The sequence below is a fragment of the Tursiops truncatus genome, chromosome 14 (genome assembly GCF_011762595.2).
Source record: "Tursiops truncatus isolate mTurTru1 chromosome 14, mTurTru1.mat.Y, whole genome shotgun sequence".
NCBI lineage: Eukaryota > Metazoa > Chordata > Mammalia > Artiodactyla > Delphinidae > Tursiops > Tursiops truncatus.
Genome location: NC_047047.1, coordinates 12,888,107 through 12,906,112, shown reverse-complemented (window position 1 = coordinate 12,906,112; position 18,006 = coordinate 12,888,107). Strand labels below are relative to the sequence as shown.

General features: G+C 51.1%; 1 protein-coding gene across 1 annotated transcript; it reads right to left on the bottom strand.

Moving 5' to 3' along the window:
- Positions 1 to 989: 989 nt before the first annotated feature.
- On the bottom strand, positions 990 to 16,727 carry CD8B (CD8 subunit beta). The gene is made up of 6 exons (XM_033838427.2): positions 16,622 to 16,727; positions 12,898 to 13,257; positions 9,739 to 9,828; positions 5,155 to 5,244; positions 3,363 to 3,399; positions 990 to 1,726 (listed from the first exon to the last, which is right to left on the bottom strand). The coding sequence occupies exons 1-6, from the start codon at positions 16,662 to 16,664 to the stop codon at positions 1,714 to 1,716; spliced, it is 633 nt and encodes a 210-aa protein (XP_033694318.1). The 5' UTR covers positions 16,665 to 16,727; the 3' UTR covers positions 990 to 1,713.
- Between the last annotated feature and the right edge of the window lie 1,279 nt (positions 16,728 to 18,006).

Genomic DNA, 18,006 nt, shown 5'->3' with positions numbered 1-18,006 from the left:
TCCTCTGCGGACAGGGTGTGAGCCTTCAGGGAGGGTAGGCTGCATGTCTGGGCCTTAGTCTATTATTAAACAGGGCGTCTCGGAGCAAAGTGAACCCCGGAAGAGTCTGGTAAGCCTTGGGAGGCAGCCCGTTCTGTTGTCCTTACAGCTGATGGGCAGTAAGAGTCAGTTTCTCTTGAGCACCTCCTGCATCTACGCCCTTCTAACTCCCACCCACCACTGCTAGAGTCCTGCTGCGCCCCTGACTCCACAGAGAGCCTCTCAGATGCTGGGAGACGGTCTCATTGGCCCTTCGTCACATTCTGCGGCTGCCAGAGGCCTCTGAAGACGGCCTGGTTTGCCATTGCCCTGCTTAAATCCCACCTCCCAGCCCTGGGCTGGCCAGGAAAAGCAGGTGGGACTCTCTCCTCCTTTGACCTGGGCCATGTGCTTCTGTTAATGCAGCCAAAGTTTGGATTCTTCTTTGGCTCAATAGCTCTTAAGTTGCTCAAGCCCAGGCTGGGGAACTAAGATAAGCTCCAGGGGCTTTTATAACTCCTTCATCCCAGCTCAGCATTTTCTCCTTGCATCTTTCTTCGACTATTGAAGCTGAGAGACAGTAAAATATTAATGAACATGTGACAGAGACCCTGATGTGTCTCACCTTCTCTTTGGTGCAAGGTCGCCGGCCTCGTGGCCAGGAGTCCCTGGGGTCCCATGCTCGGTAGGAGTGAACAGGTGCTAGTGAAGGCAACTTGGGGGTGGGCTGGAGGGGTGGTGGCCCCTGGGGCACCTGCTACCTGGCTCTGGGTGCTGGGTGCTTCCAACCTGGCCAGGCTTTCTCTCTGCACCTACACTGTGGAGTACAGCACGTTTGGGGGCAAGTGAAGAGCTTGACGCAAAATGAAGACATAGTCATTTTAACCTTCTCATCTCTTTTTAACTGAGCACCGGACATCTTTGCCGCGTAGATGAGCTTTTGTGTGTTTACATCACAGGAGCCATGTGCATCATTGACTCAAGACTTTATTTTTACAACCAAGATATTATCATAACAAGAACAGAGAGTAAGAGAAGAAACATACAAGACATGGGAGGGCAGAGGTGAAAGCTGAATGACTTCCTGGTGGGAGATCAAGTGGCCTCATGTCCCCCAATCCACAAGTTCCAAGCCCCAAAGGAGGTCCTCAGAACCTGAAGTGACTGTGGGAGCCAGGTCAGTCCCTCTTGGGAGCCTCATTTCCAGTCTGGGTCTGCTCTCTGGGGCCTTCTGTGAGGAGGGTCAGCCCCAGCCTGGGAAGACCAAAGGGACCCATCCCAGCGCCATCCCACGAGAGACTCGGGTCTCAATGTCACTGCCTTACCTGGACAAAGCAAGGTGGTGGCTGGATGGCCAACACTGAAATTCCCAGCCCAACCCAGGATGAGTACAGGAGCCGGAAGTGGTGCGCTGGAGCTATTTTGTACTCAATCCTCCTTGCAAGTTGCCTTGCAAGTTTCAGAAAGTGCCCTGGGGTTCTGAAGCCTTCTCTCTAAGATCCCGATGACCGTGTAACAAGTTGCTCCCATGCACGAGGCCCACAGAAAGAACTTGCAGTAGTTAAAAGCAGGCAGCTTCAGCAGGTCAGTGACACTTCCATGGTTGAGGGTGTCCTTTCTCTCTCAGTTTTCCAGATCTCGCTCATCACCGACCAATGTATTTTTGTAGCAGGACACCAAAAACGTATCCTCCGCTCACTTATAAAACCTGAAAACAACAGCAAGCTGTGAAACCACTTATCAGGCAAATGCTATTGTATTTCCTGTAAGAGAGATAAATGGCACGTCAGGATGCAAGGCTCCACTCCAAGTAAGTAGCCTAGGGCCAAGAGTCTTGTGTTGGTATGTTTTTAGGGCCCAACTCAGTCATTAAGAAAAATTGAAATGCTCAAAAAAAGCAGCCCTAAGAACTCTAGCTTTGAATAGTGTTACTTCCTGCGGTACCTTCTAAGGTAAGGGATTCACCCATGCACACTAGGGGACCAGAGGAACGTGGCCTGCCGCTAGATGATTTTCTAAGGCCAGTTAGAGGCTGGGGAATGTCTGCCCCAAATTGCGACCTGAATTAGTAACAGCTGATCTTTGAGGCCCAGGGACTATTTCATCCACACCTGGATCATGATAGCAAAACCAGAGGTGGTTTTCAGACTTCTTTTTAGCCACAAACGCTTTTGTTCAACGACATCTTACAGGTAAGTGTAATTACAGGCAACGGATGAAAGCAGAGCTGTTCGGAATGAAAAGGGTGAGGGGGGCTAGGGTCCCACCCGGGGCCACCCCCAGCCCCTTCCTCGCCTGAGCTGATCCTCGGAACCCCTGGGGTTTGCCATAGCATGAGGTCCTGCAGCCGACTCCTCCCAAACTGGCATCAAATCACTGGGAAACAAGTTAAAACGAAGGGGGGAGGGGGAGGCACAACACAGGCAGCTCCTTGAGGGGGAGTCGTTCTCCACAACAGGTCACCACACGGAAGATTCTGAACAGAACATTCTGGAGGTCTAGAGTTCGACAAATACACTTAAGTTACTGTCTCTTAAGTACGGGGTCGTTTCTAAATCCAGCACGTAAAGTGAAAATTGCACACCATCAAAGTTACCATCGAAAATTGCCCATGAAATGCAGCAGGCATGTTTAAGCAACTATACAACACAATGTATACAAACACAATGTACTTTGCCAACTCCTGGGACCCAGGTGGGGTCAAGTCCAACACACACCACCAGGAGGGAAGGAATTTCACTGGTGGAGATGCTGGCCTTGGGGTGAACCGACTTGTCTTCGAGTTCGAGGCTGCTCTCTACTGTTCCAAGTGCTTTGAGCAAGTTTTCATCTGTAAAAGTAACCCTCCCGTGTCACGCAGGACCAAGTTGAATGAAATAACGGGTGGCAAAGAGTTTGGGATATCCTACTGGTTCTACCCATGCAGTAGTTGATTGTTTATTCAGTATCTTGTAATAACGTAAAACGGAAAAGAATCTGAAAAAGAATATATATAACTAACTCACTTTGCTGTACACCTGATGCTAACACAACATTGTAAATCAACTATACTTCAATAAAAATTAAAAAAAAAGAGTTCACTATTATTCTCAGGAGAGCTAAGAGCTAAATCTTACCATACTTGACATATACTTAGACGACTCATCGGTATTCTGTTTGCTTAGGTTCTCTCTTTGCCTGAACTCCATGAGCCCATCTATTGACACAGTGTGTGATTTTTTTGAAGGTGGTGTGTGTCTGGGGCTCTCGCAGTTGGAGGCTATGGGCAGCAGCAGGGGCTGAGGAAGCCGGGGCCACACCCAGGGCTGCGGCCCAGGCAATTTTCCAAGGCCCCAACCACTTACTGTTTCAGGAGGCGAAGCCGAGCTCTCCTCTGCAGGCCTGGAAGGAGAAAACAAGACCGCTGGTTGGCATGGGCTGTGAGCCACTGACACCGAGCCCCAGAGAGGGAGGAGGGCGATGAAGGGGCAGCTGACACCTCGGACCACTTCCTTGGTGCCAGGCTCTGCTCCAGACACCTCATGGGTTTTAACTCCCTTACTGTTTACGGCAAACCTAAGGGTTGGTACTCTTACTATCTCCGTTTTGCATATGGGGAAGCTGACATAGAGAGTGAGTGTGTTACTGAATGACTTGCCCAAAGTCATGTAGCTAGTAAGTGGCAGTCTGTGTGCCCTTAAATGTGCCACCTTGCCCTTCACAGCAGGTCAGGAAGCAGAGGTTGTACAGACAGGTGGTCTTAAATCAGAGCATGTGTATTCTGGGAAAGTGCAAGGTTTCCCCCTGGGAAGAAGGAAGGAAAGATGAGCATGTCTATTTACATGTTTATCTCATCCTTTTTATTATTGAAGCACATTTAATAACATGCATAGACTATTAAATAAACACAGCTAGCATAAATATTAATCATTTAAGAATATAAATATAGTTATAATTATATATTAAATATATACATACATAATATATTAAATAAATAAATACAGCTAATTGAAGTTAGGGTTTATAACTAGTAGATTTTTTTACTGATGAGGTCCTTGATCAAAAAAGTCTGCAGGGCTTCCCTGGTGGCGCAGTGGTTGAGAGTCCGCCTGCCAATGCAGGGGACATGGGTTCGTGCCCTGGTCTGGGAGGATCCCACATGCCGCGGAGCGGCTGGGCCCGTGAGTCATGGCCGCTGAGCCTGCGCGTCCGGAGCCTGTGCTCCGCAACGGGAGAGGCCACAACAGTAAGAGGCCTGCGTACCGAAAAAAAAAAAAAAAAAAAAAAAGTCTGCAGACCACTGAACTCTAACGGTTCTTAGAATGGAATAAATGGATCCCTTTTTTGGGGGCGGCAATTGTATGCAAAATTTGCACATGGTGCATTTCTCTGCTGAGAGGGTCCATATTGCCATCATACGTTCAAAGGGGTCTGTGACCTATGAAAGAGCCACTGATCTAGTCCACGTCCTTGTGGGCCACCCCGTCCCATTTTACAGAAGCCCAGAGAGGGTAAGTGACTTGCACAAGGTGGCACAGGTGAGCAGAAGAGTCAGGGCTAGAGTCTGGGGCTCTGGGCTCTTGGCCAGCTGTGTGGGCCTCCCCTGAAGCTCCCAGGGGGAGCTTCACCTCTGAAGTGACGGGGTGCAGCAGCCATCTCTGAGTTTCCCCACAGCCTCACAGAGGGGAGGATTTCTAGCTTCTGGGAACATAACCCAAACCCTACCACAATCTCTGTGCACTGCTTCCGTCCCAACTGCTCACGGGTGTTCCTGATTACTGAGCACGTGCCCCGAGCCGGGCACTTGGGCGGGACTTTACAAAAGCAGCCCTGGGAAGTAGGTAACATGGTTACCCGGGGTGAGGCAGCTGAGGCTCAAGGAGGCCGGGGCATATGCCCAAGGTCACTAGATCAGGAATCAGCAGAGTTGGATTCAAATCCAAGTTCGCCTGACTCCAGAGACAGGGTGTTCTCTGATCCCTGAAGCTTGGCCTCAGGCCAAGAATCACTTCTTGGAACTATCATGGGTTCAGGGTTGGAGGGGCAAACTTCCAACAGGCTGCCATGTGCCCTGCTTCCCTAGAGAAGGAAGGACCCTCAGGGACACCTCCAACAGCAAAAGGGGTCGCCATGACGGCCCAGGAGGGCACAACTTACAGTGTAGGTGAATGGCCACGCCCAAGAACACCAGCAGAACAAGGACGACAGCCACCAGTGGGCCGACAATGAGGGGGGCACAGGATGGGCCTGGAAAACACACACATATTAAATATTTGAGATGTGCAGATGAACACAGAGAGGGAAAAATCAACTGGAAGCCCCACCTCCCAGAGAATACTGCTGTTTACGTAGTTCCTTCCAGTCTTTTTTCTGGGCTCTTTAAACACATTGAGATCATTTCATATATAAAATTTCATGTCCCATGTGCAAATTTTTAAAATTAATAAACTCAGGAGCTATTTATGTTCAAATGAGATAGACAATTTGCATGCCTGGTAATGGGATTTTTCTTATTTATTTTTAAAACTTTCAATTTCAGAAGAAATACCTGAATATATTTTCACTGTAAAAGATTTAAGTATATGGTTAGAATGCCCCTTGGCAACGCAGCTCCTTCACAGAAGTAACTGTCATTGTTAATTTGCATGTACACATACATAATTTACATAGATACATCCCATAGAGCTTTTAAAAATACAGAGGCTTATATAGTACAAATTGTTCTGCAACCAGGTTTTTTTTTTTTTCTTCACTTAAACATGCCAGCACATTCTTTTTTTTTTTAACGGACATTTTGTTTGTTTCCTGTGTTTTGCAAATACCTCTGCAGAAAACATCCAGGTACATTTCTTTCCTTATGCAGGAGCCTGCCGGAGGCAGATACTGTAAACGAGAACTACTAACCATAGACTATATCCATCTTCAATTATAACAGATACTGTGAAATGCCTTCCAAAAAGGCTGCAGTGAATTCCATTCCTAATCACCCGTTGTGCACCCTGCCGACCCCTGGCATTATCAAAGTTTTTAGTTTTTGCCAGTCCAGTGGGTGAAAAATGATATTTCACTTCAATTCACCATTTGTCCATTTCAGCCTATTTTCATAGATTGGCCACGTATGATTTTTCTTCTATCAGTTGCCTATTTGTTCCTTTGCCCATTTTGTATGCTATGTAAACAGCAGAGTTTATATCATCGATGCCCCAAATCCTTCTCTGGCACCCTTTGTGTCCCTGTCGCTGGTCCCTACGAGTAGCTGAGGGAGCAGAATGAGGACCCATGGGTGAAAAGGGAAAGGCTGCAGATTTGAGCTCAAGGTTAAAAAAATTAGAAAGAGTTTTCGATGTCAGGGAAGGGGGAGAAGGTTTACTGAAGACCTGTTATGTGCCAAGTATAGTACTAACTACAAACGTCCATGTTGTGAGGAAGGAAGGTATTACTGTCATTTTTATCTCTCATTTTACAGTTCAGCAAAAACCAAGATTCAAAGAAGTTCAATTACATGCCCTAGGTCACCTGGATACTAAAAGGCAGGGCCAGGATTTGGACCCAGATGCCCCGAGTTCTACAGCCCCTGCCAGTCCCATCGTGACAGCTTAAGGGCAGGAGAGGTGGCAGAAGGGATGCAGTGGGCTGCTCCGTGGGAGGGAGCCTGCCATCACCAAGGCTGCATGGTGCCACGTGGAGAAGAAGGTTGGGTGAGAGGCCCTTGGAAGTCCTTCCCACCTCTGATGCGTGAGGGTTTCTGTCTGCCTCCCTCTCATCTCCCCCATGGTTCTCCCGACCTGGGGGAACCTCAGAAACATGGTGTGAAGTGCAAGAAACCAGGCATGAAAGACCACATATTCTATGACTCCATTTGTATGAAATGTTCAGAAGAGGCAAATCTATAGCAACAGAATGTAGATTAGCAGTTGCCAGGGGCTGGGGTGGGAACAGAGATTAGCTATAAACAGGCACAAGGGATCTGACAGTTTGATGGAAATGTTCTAAAACTAGATTGTGGTGATGGTTGTATAACTCGGTAAATTTACTAAAAATCATTGAGACATGCACTTGAAATGGGTGAATTTTATGACATGCAAATTATGCCTGGATAATGTTTTAAGTAAGGGAGGTGGACACAGGCTGCAGGGATCGGGGAGAAGGGTCAGGGGAGGCCTCCTGAGCTACGACCTGAACTAGAGGCCGAGAGACAGCTACCCATCCTCGGGTCCTCGGTGAAACGCGATCACCTACCAGGAAAACTGCCGCTTCTAGTAAAGGTGGCGAAAAGTCTGCTTGGGCAGGGAGCCAGTGGCCAGAGACACACCAGCGACACTCAGCCCCACCTTCTTTGCCTCGCTCGAGTCTTGGGGTCTCCTGAGATCTGTATCTCACCACACTGTTCCTGTGACAGCAGTTCAGAAATTGTCCCCCAGCACCTCCCCGGCTTGTCTCAAGGGGAGCAGGCCCCTCCCCATGGCGGCCTGTGGGTTTCTTTCATGATAACAAGCTTTGAGCTCTGTCTAGGTGCCCCACCAAGCTGAGCGCCTTGTGTATAGTATCGCATTTTATCCTGCCTTGCCTGCAGCCAGGTGAGCATTCCCACTTGCCAGGTGAAAGAAACTGAGGTTCAGAGAGGCTGAATCACTTGCCCAAGGTCGCACAGTATAAGCAGCGGTAGACAGGGATTCAGACCTAGGCCTGGCTAACTTACCACTAGGCTACACCTCCCCATGGTCCTCACCCCCGATACAACCTCCACCTACTCCCCTTGACGCCCCTCCCCCCAACCTGGCCACCTTCACACACATCCTGGTTATTCTTAATAACCTACTAATGTTGGAATTGCATTCTACCCTGGGATTTTACTGAGGGTTGGTACCAGAAATGATGCAAAAAATCTGAAGACCATTTTTCCATCATTTATAAAGTGTTACTGAATTCACTATCACTCAGCGGTCCTTACATAAGAATGAACAGAGCAGATTTTTTTCTAGAATTTAGCGCCAGGATGAAGGCTTTGATGCCCGGGTTGTTTCTTTATATCATTGTGGTGGGAGGAGGGGTGTTAGTGATGCCACGTGACTTGGGGTCTGCTCTTTGCTTCACTGGGTTTTTTGGTTCTTCCAGAGCCAGGGCACAGACCCAGGTTTTACATCCTCATCTTAGTGCCTCTACTGTCTTGGCCTTTTGTGTCCTTTTTTTGGTTATACCCTGCCTGAAATCCTTTAGGCAAAGTTGGGGGGCATACTTTATAAATGAGCTCGTTCTGTCTCCGCCTTTATGTTCCCTAAGGCTCTGTCCTTCTGTACGTGGGTTCTGATTTGCTTTTGACTGTGAACTCACGTGGCAGCTTCCCTCTCCCATGCCCTGGATCCTGCTAGATGCCTCCCCCCAGACTCTTTCTGATACTTTATATAAATATTTAAGATAAAGCAACACCAGTAGCATGAGGCGGCCCTGGTGCAGCTGCTTGTGGTTTGTCCTATGGGTGGGAGCAGGTGACACTTTCTTTTCGTCACCAGTAACTTTGGGGGGGACAGAGGTCAGTGTTTTTCCAGAAACACATTTGACTGATGGGTTCGAGGCAAGTGTGTGTGTGCGTGTGCGTGTGTGTACTCAGCTATGGTGTCTGGTGCGTGTAGCACAGAGCAGTGAGCTGGTTTACTCACTAGTAAACATATATAAAGCACACACTGTGTGCTAGGTCCTCTATTAGGCATCAAAACTGGGGAAGGTTAAAGTACTGGTCCTTTGTCTTTTTTTATTACTTTTTATCGGAGTCTAGTTGATTTACAATGTTGTGTTAGTTTCTGCTGTACAGTAAAGTGTATCAGTTATAATAGGCATATATCTACTATTTTTTAGATTCTTTTCCCATATAGGTCATTCCAGAGTATTGAGAAGAGTTCCCTATGTTATACAGTAGGGCCTTATTAGTTATCTATTTTACATACAGTAGTGTGTATATGTCAGTCCCAAAGCATTGGTCCTTTGGGTTGAGTTTTTTGTTTGTTAACAGCTCTATTAAGAGATAATTTATATATTGGAAAGTTCACCCGTTTAAAGTGTATAATCTAATGGTTTTTGTTATAGTCACAGAGTTGTGCAACTATCGCCCAATCTAATTTCGAACATTTTAATCCCCGTCAAAAGAAATCCTGTGCCCATTCGCTGTCTTCCCCCCATTCCTTCCCCAATCCCCCAGCCTTAGGCAACCACTAATCTATTTTCTGTCTTCAAGCAATGTCATATTCTAGACATTTCATATCAAGGGGGTCATATAAGATATGGTCTTTTGTGACTGGCTTCTTCCGCTGTAAAATATTTTCAAGATTCATCCATGTGGTAGCAGATCATTACTTCACTCTTGATTACGGCTAAATAACATTCCATTGTATAGAGAGTTCATATTTTGTCAATCCATTCATCAGGTGGTAGACATTCGAGTGGTTTCTACTTTTTAATCCTGCTAGGAACATTTGTATGCAAGTTTTGGGTGGATGTATCCTTCATTGAGTTTTGTCCTGTGATGATTTGGGAGTGTGTCTCCCACTAGAGTGTGAGCTGCTGGACGATAGCACTGCTGTCACACTCAGCTCCCTTTCAGACCCCAGCTCAGGGCTAGAGAAACAGGCTGGAGTCCACACTTGGGAAGGGCTTGCGGAAGGAAGGAAGGAATGACGGCAGGGAGGGACGGAGGGAGGGAGAGTGTCTGCTGCCCTTCTGAGAATCCAGGGGTGTGGGAGAACTCACCCTTCCGGGTCACTAGGTTTGGGAACCGTAACACTTTCTTCTTGGGAGTGGTCTTCTTGGTGGGCTGCGGAGTGGTGGGAAGGACATCAACTACAAAAGCAAGACACATGTTTTGGCCAGGTAAACAGCAGGTGGATTCAGAGATAAAACTTACAACTGCACATCTCATATCCAGGGACTAAAGTCTTTCTCAGTGTTCCCTAGGCTGCTATAGGGCTTGAAGGTCACAGATCACTGGGATTTTTGATCTACTTCCCAGACTCTCAGATGAACCTGAAGGCCTAGGGATGGGGGTCTGTTTGGTGTCCTGGTGAGAAGGGCTCTGGAGCCACCCAGATGTGAAAAGAGCCCCAGAACCCCTGATTAACCACTGCGTGACTTGGGGCAAGTCCTATCACTTTTCTGTGCCTCAGTTTCCCCCATGTTAATCCAGTGTCACGTGCTGAAGTGTTGGGACAGGGCAGAGAGACAAGCCCACGGGGCAAAGGGAGGCACTTGGGGCTCGGAGATGCTAAGGGAGGGGGGACACCGGGCGCCGCTGAATCCAACCCCTGCCTCTGAGGGTTGGGGAAAGACATTTCACTGAAATGATTTTCTGCAAAATGGTAGGAGAGGGAATCGGGTGACATCATGAACTTGAACTCTAGAATCAAGGGCAAAGGAAGGGGCAGCCAATGTTTGGTCGTTTGGGCCCGGTAGCTTCCATATAAAATGTGGACACTTCAGACGCTCACTGCCCTGAGCGATGATCAGTAGAGAAAATGTGCCCCACTCTGCCTGCTCCACGAGGTTTCCAGAAGAGCCAACTAACCAGAATTAACCCTTCCCAAGCTCCCACCTCGGGCTACTGCCCATGCCAAGAGCGTCAGCTGAAGCTTATTGAACCCAACAACTCTGGGGACTGGCACTGTTTTCCCCATCTGATCTCCGAAGAAGCCTAGGCTCAAAAGGTTGAAATAAATCACTTGCTCAGAGTTCAACAGCCACGAAACGCCAGGGCCGGCATCTGGGCCAAAAGATGCGCGTCTTAGGCTCTCACCCCGCACACCGCCTCAAGAGCAAATGCGTTTCGACAAAAAGTTAAGCGCATCAGATCATCGGAGCGCTGAGGGAACCTCCTGGAAAAGGGGAAAACAGCCTCAGTCTCTTGCCCTGAAAGCCTGGGAGGAGCTCGGCCCTCTGCTGCGGCGTTTTGACCTTCCATTACCCCCTTTAGTCCTCACTGCCTTGGAAGTATTCATTCCCCTACCTCCTACCCGTGGAGGCAGAGGCTCCCAGCGCGGCAGTGGTGAGCCTCGAGGGGGCAGCTCTACAGGACTTCGTGCCCTGCCTGGGCACAGTGGCCTGGGGACGGGTGGGGGGCTTTGTGGGGGAGACTTGTTCTATTTCAATGTCTTCTTGCCCAGAGGCAGGTCCCCTTGATTCTTCCTGATACCACTCCGCCACCCCCAGTTGTCCCTACTTCTCTCCTCTTGGAAAGGGGCAGGAGTTTTGAGCCCATGGTGTCTTGAGGGGCCTGAAAAAGGCCCATCTTCCCCCAAATACGTTCTCTACCATCCAGGCTTCCTCCTTTAAAATGTACTGACCTTCTGGCAGGAGGGCAGGCTCTGACTCTGAATACCCCTACCCTGCGGAGATGATACGGTTGCCAGCACGTGTTGTGGGGAGGGACTGCCATTCCCGGGGAACCAGGCAGTGAGAGGGGTTTGGGAAGCTCAAAGCCAGGAGTGAGCGGGCGGTGGCACACGTGGCGGGAATCTTCTGAAAACCAGTTCTGCTTATTTCACCATCCACCTTTCCTGGACCCTGAAATCTCATGAGTGGGCAGTGTGGGGCTTATAGAGACAGAAACAATAAATCAAACCAAAACCCCAAACTCACAAAAGCCCAATTTTCAATGCAAGCATCAGTTGACACCCACCCCTCCAGGGATGCCTCGGCTTCCTGTCGGGAGGGCTCTCCCTACCTTCCCTACCTCCTGATTTAAGACCCGAGGTTGGTGACATGGGACGAGGGCATCCCTCTGGTTTGTGTCTTCCTGATCATGTCGCTATGCCTGCACCTCCCACGCTGAGTGGTCTAATTCCTGGGGGTCCCCTTGTCACTCTCAATGCCCCCAGCCTGAAAAGATCCCAGGGGAGTGGGAAGCAAGACCGTGGGAGGCCCACTGGGCGTTGGCCTTGGGCTAACCTGGGGAGGGGGCTTTGAGGATTCCTTCACACCCTTGACAGTTTAACCCTCACCATCCAATATGGCAGCCACCTGCCACGTGCGCTACAGAGCACTTGAAACGCGGCCGTCTGACCCGAGATGTGCTGTACCCATAAATATCGAGCACTTAGCATGAAAAGCGAATGTAAAATATGTCAGTAATCATTTGTATACTGATTACACATTGAAATAATAATATCACTGATACACTGGGTTAAATAAAATCTATTATTTAAATTAATTTTACTTGTTTCTTTTGATTTTTTTGAACGTGGCTATTAGAAAATCTTAAAACATATTTCTACTGGACATGATGACTTAACCCCTGAGGAACTGCAGTTTCTAAGGGCTGGAGGGAGTCATGGAGGCCCTTAGCAGCCCCACAATACAGATGGGAAAACTGAGGCCCAGGAAGGGGAGCGACCTGCCCACAGGCACTGGGTAAATTTGCAGCAGAATTTGCAGCTGGGTCTGGGATCCAGCCTCCTCGCTCCTTGCAACTCTGGGCGTGGGTTCAAGCTCTGGGTCCCCATGCTCGTTCTTTCCCTGTGTGCACACTGGGAGGGGATTTCTGACACCACTCGCAGGTCTGGGGACTCGGCCCAATCCAGCCACAGCCTCAGGTGAACGTAGAATGGCTGAAGGACAGGGTGCCCTGTCTCCAGAAGAAGCAGCGATGCTTTTAAGCATCCCATCTACAACGGGATCAAACAGCACCTGCCTCCCAGGGTGCTTGACAGCATTAAGTGAAATGACTACGTACGACACTTGTACCTGCTTGGCCCTGGGTTACTTTTTGTTTCTATTAGCGGTAGTGCAGTTGCTTCTGGAGGGCCTTCCCTCCTGCAGGGCGGGGCTCACTGAGAGTGGGATGTCCCAGGGCCTGGCACGCACCCGGCACCCAGCGGGTGCTCAGTGCTCATCTACAGCACTGAGCCAGATTCTTACCCACACTCAGCTGAGTTCCCTTCCCAAAGGTCAGGTCGGGGTTCCCAACCGTCATGCAGAAGTAGACGCCGCTGTCGGAAGGCTTCACACTCTGGAGGCTGAGAGTGTACCGGGAAGAATCTCGAAGCACAGTTAGCCTCTCCTGCCCCACCTCCTCGCCGTACACAGTCCCTCTGGTGAGATCCCAGAAGGCCAGGAACTCGAAGTGACTGTTAGCGCTCGGGGCCAGGCGCTGCCTCAGCCAGTAGATGCGAGAGTTAGTGGGGGAGGTTTTGGCTTCACAGGACAGCGTCACCGTCTGATTGGTCTGAGCCGTCGTGGACGCAGGGGTCTGCAGAAGTACTGAGCTGCCTCGCAGAGCTGCGAGAAGCAGAAAGGGCAGAGACCATCAGCACCTTTTCTTGGTCAGGCTCGTGGGGCCTCACAGTCACCCGTAGTCAAGTATGAGAGAAGTTATGAGACAGCCTGCCCAGCTGCAGGGCCTGGGGAAATGCTGTGTGGCCCCAAGACTCAGAGCTCGAGCACCCCATCCCCCATGCGATCGTCCACCAGGCAGGTGTTCATGATGCCAGCTGACAAAGGCGACAGGGGAGAGAGCACCATTTGTTGACTGCATGCTTATGCCTCGTTCTTTGCATAAACGACCTCAATCATGCCTCAGACTTACTTTGGGATTTTTATTCCCATTTCACAGATGAGGAACTGAGGCATGATATGACTTATTCAAAGTCCTGCTTACAGCTAGTAAGTGCCCGGGGGTCAAACTCAAGGATTCAGTCTGAAGTCAAAGCCGGTTGCCTTTCACCTTGTCCTGCTGCCGCTCTAGGTAGACCTTCAAAAGGCTCCAAGCAGCTGAAGGAGACCCAGGGCAAGCTCAGAGAGGAGCTCAGAATCACCGGCAGAGCACGTGGCCGGTCTGGCCAACCTAAGAGAGGGCCAGCCACCATTTCTGGACAGTGACAACCAGCAAGAGGAACTCACTCTCCCCTGGTAGGCACAGTTCTAGCCCATTACTCCCCAAGCCCGTAATCAATTGGTCTCTGGATCCCCATTCCCGAGCGGAAGGACAGACACCCCAGACGTGGCGCTGGGAGTTCATTTCAGTCTCAGATGGGAAGCCCCTGCAGGTAGGGGATTGTTCAGGAAAGCTAGAGCAGAACACACAGACCTGGCCTTGAACCCCGTCTGTGCCCCATGGCGTTGTGGGACCTCAGGCGAGTCGTGGAGCCTGTCTCCTCCTATAAAAGGAGGGCGGCTTACTGCAGTCCTGCCTGCTTCTGAGGCTTAGAATGTCCGAAAAGCACTGCCAGGTGGAAAGTGCTGTATGTGGGTAAACCACTGTCTGTGTGTCTCACATCTCAGGGGCTGTTACTGGTAGCAAATGAAATCGTAAGGAGAGGATTAGAACGGGTCCTTCATGGCCAAGTCCAACAAACTGAATCTGACCAGGCAAAGCTTTCATTTTAGCTGCGGGGCAGAGGAGACTGCAGACCAGGGCAGAGACCCAGGAGCATCAAGGTCCAGAGAGGACACAGACCTGGATGGGCAGAGGAGGCCACAGTCTGTGTGTGTGTGTGTGTGTGTGTGTGTGTGTACCCAAGGCTTTCTGAGGTCATGGCCCACATTCATAATCCTGCCTGTACTTGGAGCTCAGGCTCCCTGGCCCCAGAGTGACCTTCTCTAACACTGAAGAAATGAACTTAAACTTTTGGACTCCGCTCACACTCAGATGGCTCTGAGCTTCTGTTCGCACTGAGAATGAAAGGGTACCTGGGGCCCCTGCTGGGCCTTCTCTCTTCTCCCCAAAAGCCATACTGTCTTTTTAGCAGAGTAGAGATTCTTCATTGTGTGGGGTCATTGACCTCCTGGGGGAGATAGTAAGAATCGACAGGGAATTCCCTGGCGGTCCAGTGGGTAGGGCTCCTCTCTTCCACTGCTGGGGACACAGGTTCGATCCCTGATCAGGGAACTAAGATCTTGCATGCTGCGCGGCTTGGTCAAAAAAAAATAAAATAAAATAAAAAAGAATCACTGTGCTGAGTATGGTACGTGCATTATTTTGTTTAATCCTCACCAAATCTTTTGGGAGGAAACATATCATTTTACACATGAGGAAACAGAGGCTCAGGAAGGTTAACACATCTGCTTAACCTTATAACAGAGGCAGCTTAAGGTCACACAGCCTCTTTGTGGTGGATCCAGATTCAAACTCAGGTCTGGGAACCTAGAACCTGAGCTTTGAGCCACTCCTTGAATTGAGGAAACCCGGATCCACAGCATGGGCTCATGTGCACGTAGTGGGGCTGCAAATAAGATTCCAGAAGCTCTACCAAGAAAGCCCAGAGCGGACAGGGGTCGAGGGGCCCTGGGCTCTCTGTGTACGATCCTCGCCTGCGTCCTGACTTGAAGACCTCCTGGCTGAGACACACCCTGGTCTCTCTCGTGCCCACTTGCTTTGCAGCCCCTGGAGGCTGAACCCCCGGCTGTGGCTGAGTCCAGTCTGTGCTCCGGACCCAGAGCCAGGCCTTACCACACTCGTGGTCTCATTTGATTTATTTGATGGTCTCAGTCCCCCCGTGACTCCACTCTCAGAGGGACCTGCTGTTTCTAAAATGACCCACAGTAACACTAGTAGCTTCGAATGGCCTAGACTAGCTTCTACGTGAGATGTCTTTGAGTTCATTAGGTCAGAGCCCAGGCGGGCAGGCCTTGTCACCCTGGCAGGAGGGTCAGGTTTGGACCTCTTGAACAAGAGAGCAAATCAACCACAGGTTAGTGGGCAGTTTGGGGTGTGGAGGGGTTTCTTCTAAAAAACAGATTGACTGGGCTTCCCTGGTGGCGCAGTGGTTGAGAGTCCGCCTGCCGATGCAGGGGACACGGGTTTGTGCCCCGGTCCGGGAAGATCCCACATGCCGCGGAGTGGCTGGGCCCGTGAGCCATGGCCGCTGAGCCTGTGCGTCCGGAGCCTGTGCTCCGCAGCGGGAGAGGCCACGACAGTGAGAAGCCCATGTACGGCAAGAAAACAAAAACGAAAACAGACTGGGCTTGGCCAGAGGGACAGACTCTCCGCTATATTCTAACCACAACATTCGAACTCCATCGCTGCTTGTTCGGGGAGCCACACTGCCTACGACACCCACCCCCAGGGAGTATTCGGGAAACTGGGGACCCTGAGGGGGTACCCTGACACACCTGCCTGAGAACTGGCAACAGCCTGGTATCTGGTGGATTGTGCTACATACTTCCCCGGAAGTAATAAGAATATGTCTACAGAACCCTGGGCCGAGCGCCGGTGCACTAAAGCCAGAACCAGGCCCCTGGCCCCTTCCTGGGGCACATCTCTGCCAGACCTGGACAAGGGCATTTTCCCTTCCTCTCTGGGCCTCCTTTTTCTCTTTTCTGCCTTCCCATCTCCTTCAACCCTCCCTCCTCCTTCCTCTCTCCCTCCTCTCTTCCAGTCTCCCCTTCTAGGTTCAGGCTTTGGGGCAGAGGTGGCCTCAGTCCTGAGGCTCCCGGGAGCCCTGGGGTAATGAGCTCCCTGGGAGGTTTTCCACCCCCAGGGACTGTGCCTGCCGGCCGCCTGCCGGGCGCCACCGCAGCTCCGGGCTCTGGGCTGGGCATCCCACGGGGACAGTTTTCCCAAACTCCACGGCTCAGGCTCTTCCCGGGTCCAGCGAAGCCCACCGGCTCCGGCCCCGCGCGCCCCAGGGTCTCCCCGCCTTACCTGCCAGCTGCGCGGCGACAAGAAGCCAGAGCCGCGGCTGCATCTCGGCGCGCCCGGGACACCTGGTCCTGGCGGGGCTCGGCTAAGACGGTCTGGGCTGGGACCCGGCGGGGCAGCTGGGGGAGGGCGGAGCGGGTAGCAGGGAGGGAGGGGCCCGGCGGGGGAGAGGGGCGGGAGTCTGGTGAGAGGATAGCAAGGTCTCTGCCCTCATCCTCCCCGCATTTCAGAGGTCTTGGCTGCCTCTCCAAGCAATCGCACGTGTGTGATCGCCTCCTGCCCTGGGAGGTCAGAACAGGATCTTCACTCCATGTGACTCCAGATGAGGCAGCTGAGGCTCAGAGAACTCAGGATGCTCAGGAGGGTCCCACGGGAGTGGTGGTGGCTCAGGACCCCAACTCCGGTCACTTCCTTCCTTTCTGAGTGGTTATTGGCAGCAGCCTCCTGTGTACTCCAGGGCCAGCTGGACCTGAAGTCGCCAAGACCCAGGCCCTTCCCTCAAGGGCACACACTTGTGCGGGTGAAGGAAAGTTAACTGACAGTGACATAGTCTGATGCTGAGGAAGGTGAGCTGGGGCGCCAGCCTGGACCGGAGGCAAAGCCAGACCTTGACCTTCAGAGTCTGGAAGAGCTGATAAGATTAGGGTGCTCTCTCTACCCCCCCCACCCCCAATGTGTAATTTCTGTTAAAATAACACTGAAATGGGGAGTTAGCAGATCAACAAAGATGCCCGCCCACTTTGAAGCTGTATGTGTGTGTGTGTGCGTGCGTGTGTGTGTGTGTGTGTGTGTGTGTGTGTGTGTGTGTGTGCCCCCTCACCCTGCTCTCCCCTCCTGCTGTGCGGTGCCCTGCAGCTCTGCCTGCTGGTGATGCAGTCAAGGTCTGGGCAGGGACACTTGTCAGGGTGATCTTGCTGTTCAAATGCAGGTTAGCAGAGGAAGCGGGGAGTGGGAAGGTGGGGGAGGAGGAGAGCTGGGTATGTGAGGGCCTTCGGGGCAGAGGGAACCTGGGGAGGGCGGTGGGAGAAGGTCACAATATCAACAAGGACCTAGACCCGCAGGCAGGCCATGTGGGTCACCAAAGAGGGGATGGAGTGTCCTTGGAGGTCTAAAGCAGGCCATGGGGCAGGGATACTTTCAGCATCCAAAGCCAATCTCCTTTCCAATCTATTCCTGCCTCAGCTCCCTTACCCGTCGCTGGGGACCGGCACTGCTGAGCTGGGTTCAGAGTTCAAGGGGCTGCTCCTACAGCCCAGCCAGAGGCCAGAGTCTCCCTCCATATTTCCTAACCAGGAGCAACCGCTGAGGCCTGAGCGTACACAGGGCAGACCTGGGGAGACCACACATTAGTGTGAGCTTTTTTCTTTTTGAAGTGAAATTCACAAAAC

Bases quoted from the DNA above. Each gene is read 5' to 3' on its own strand.
- CD8B (XM_033838427.2), bottom strand. From the start codon at position 16,664: ATGCAGCCGCGGCTCTGGCTTCTTGTCGCCGCGCAGCTGGCAG. The intron at 5,245-9,738 runs GTGAGTTCTCCC...TGTGTTTTCCAG, and splicing joins AAACCTAGTGACCCGGAAGG to GCCCATCCTGTGCCCCCCTC. The intron at 3,400-5,154 runs GTAAGTTGTGCC...TTCTCCTTCCAG, and splicing joins CGTGGCCATTCACCTACACT to GCCTGCAGAGGAGAGCTCGG.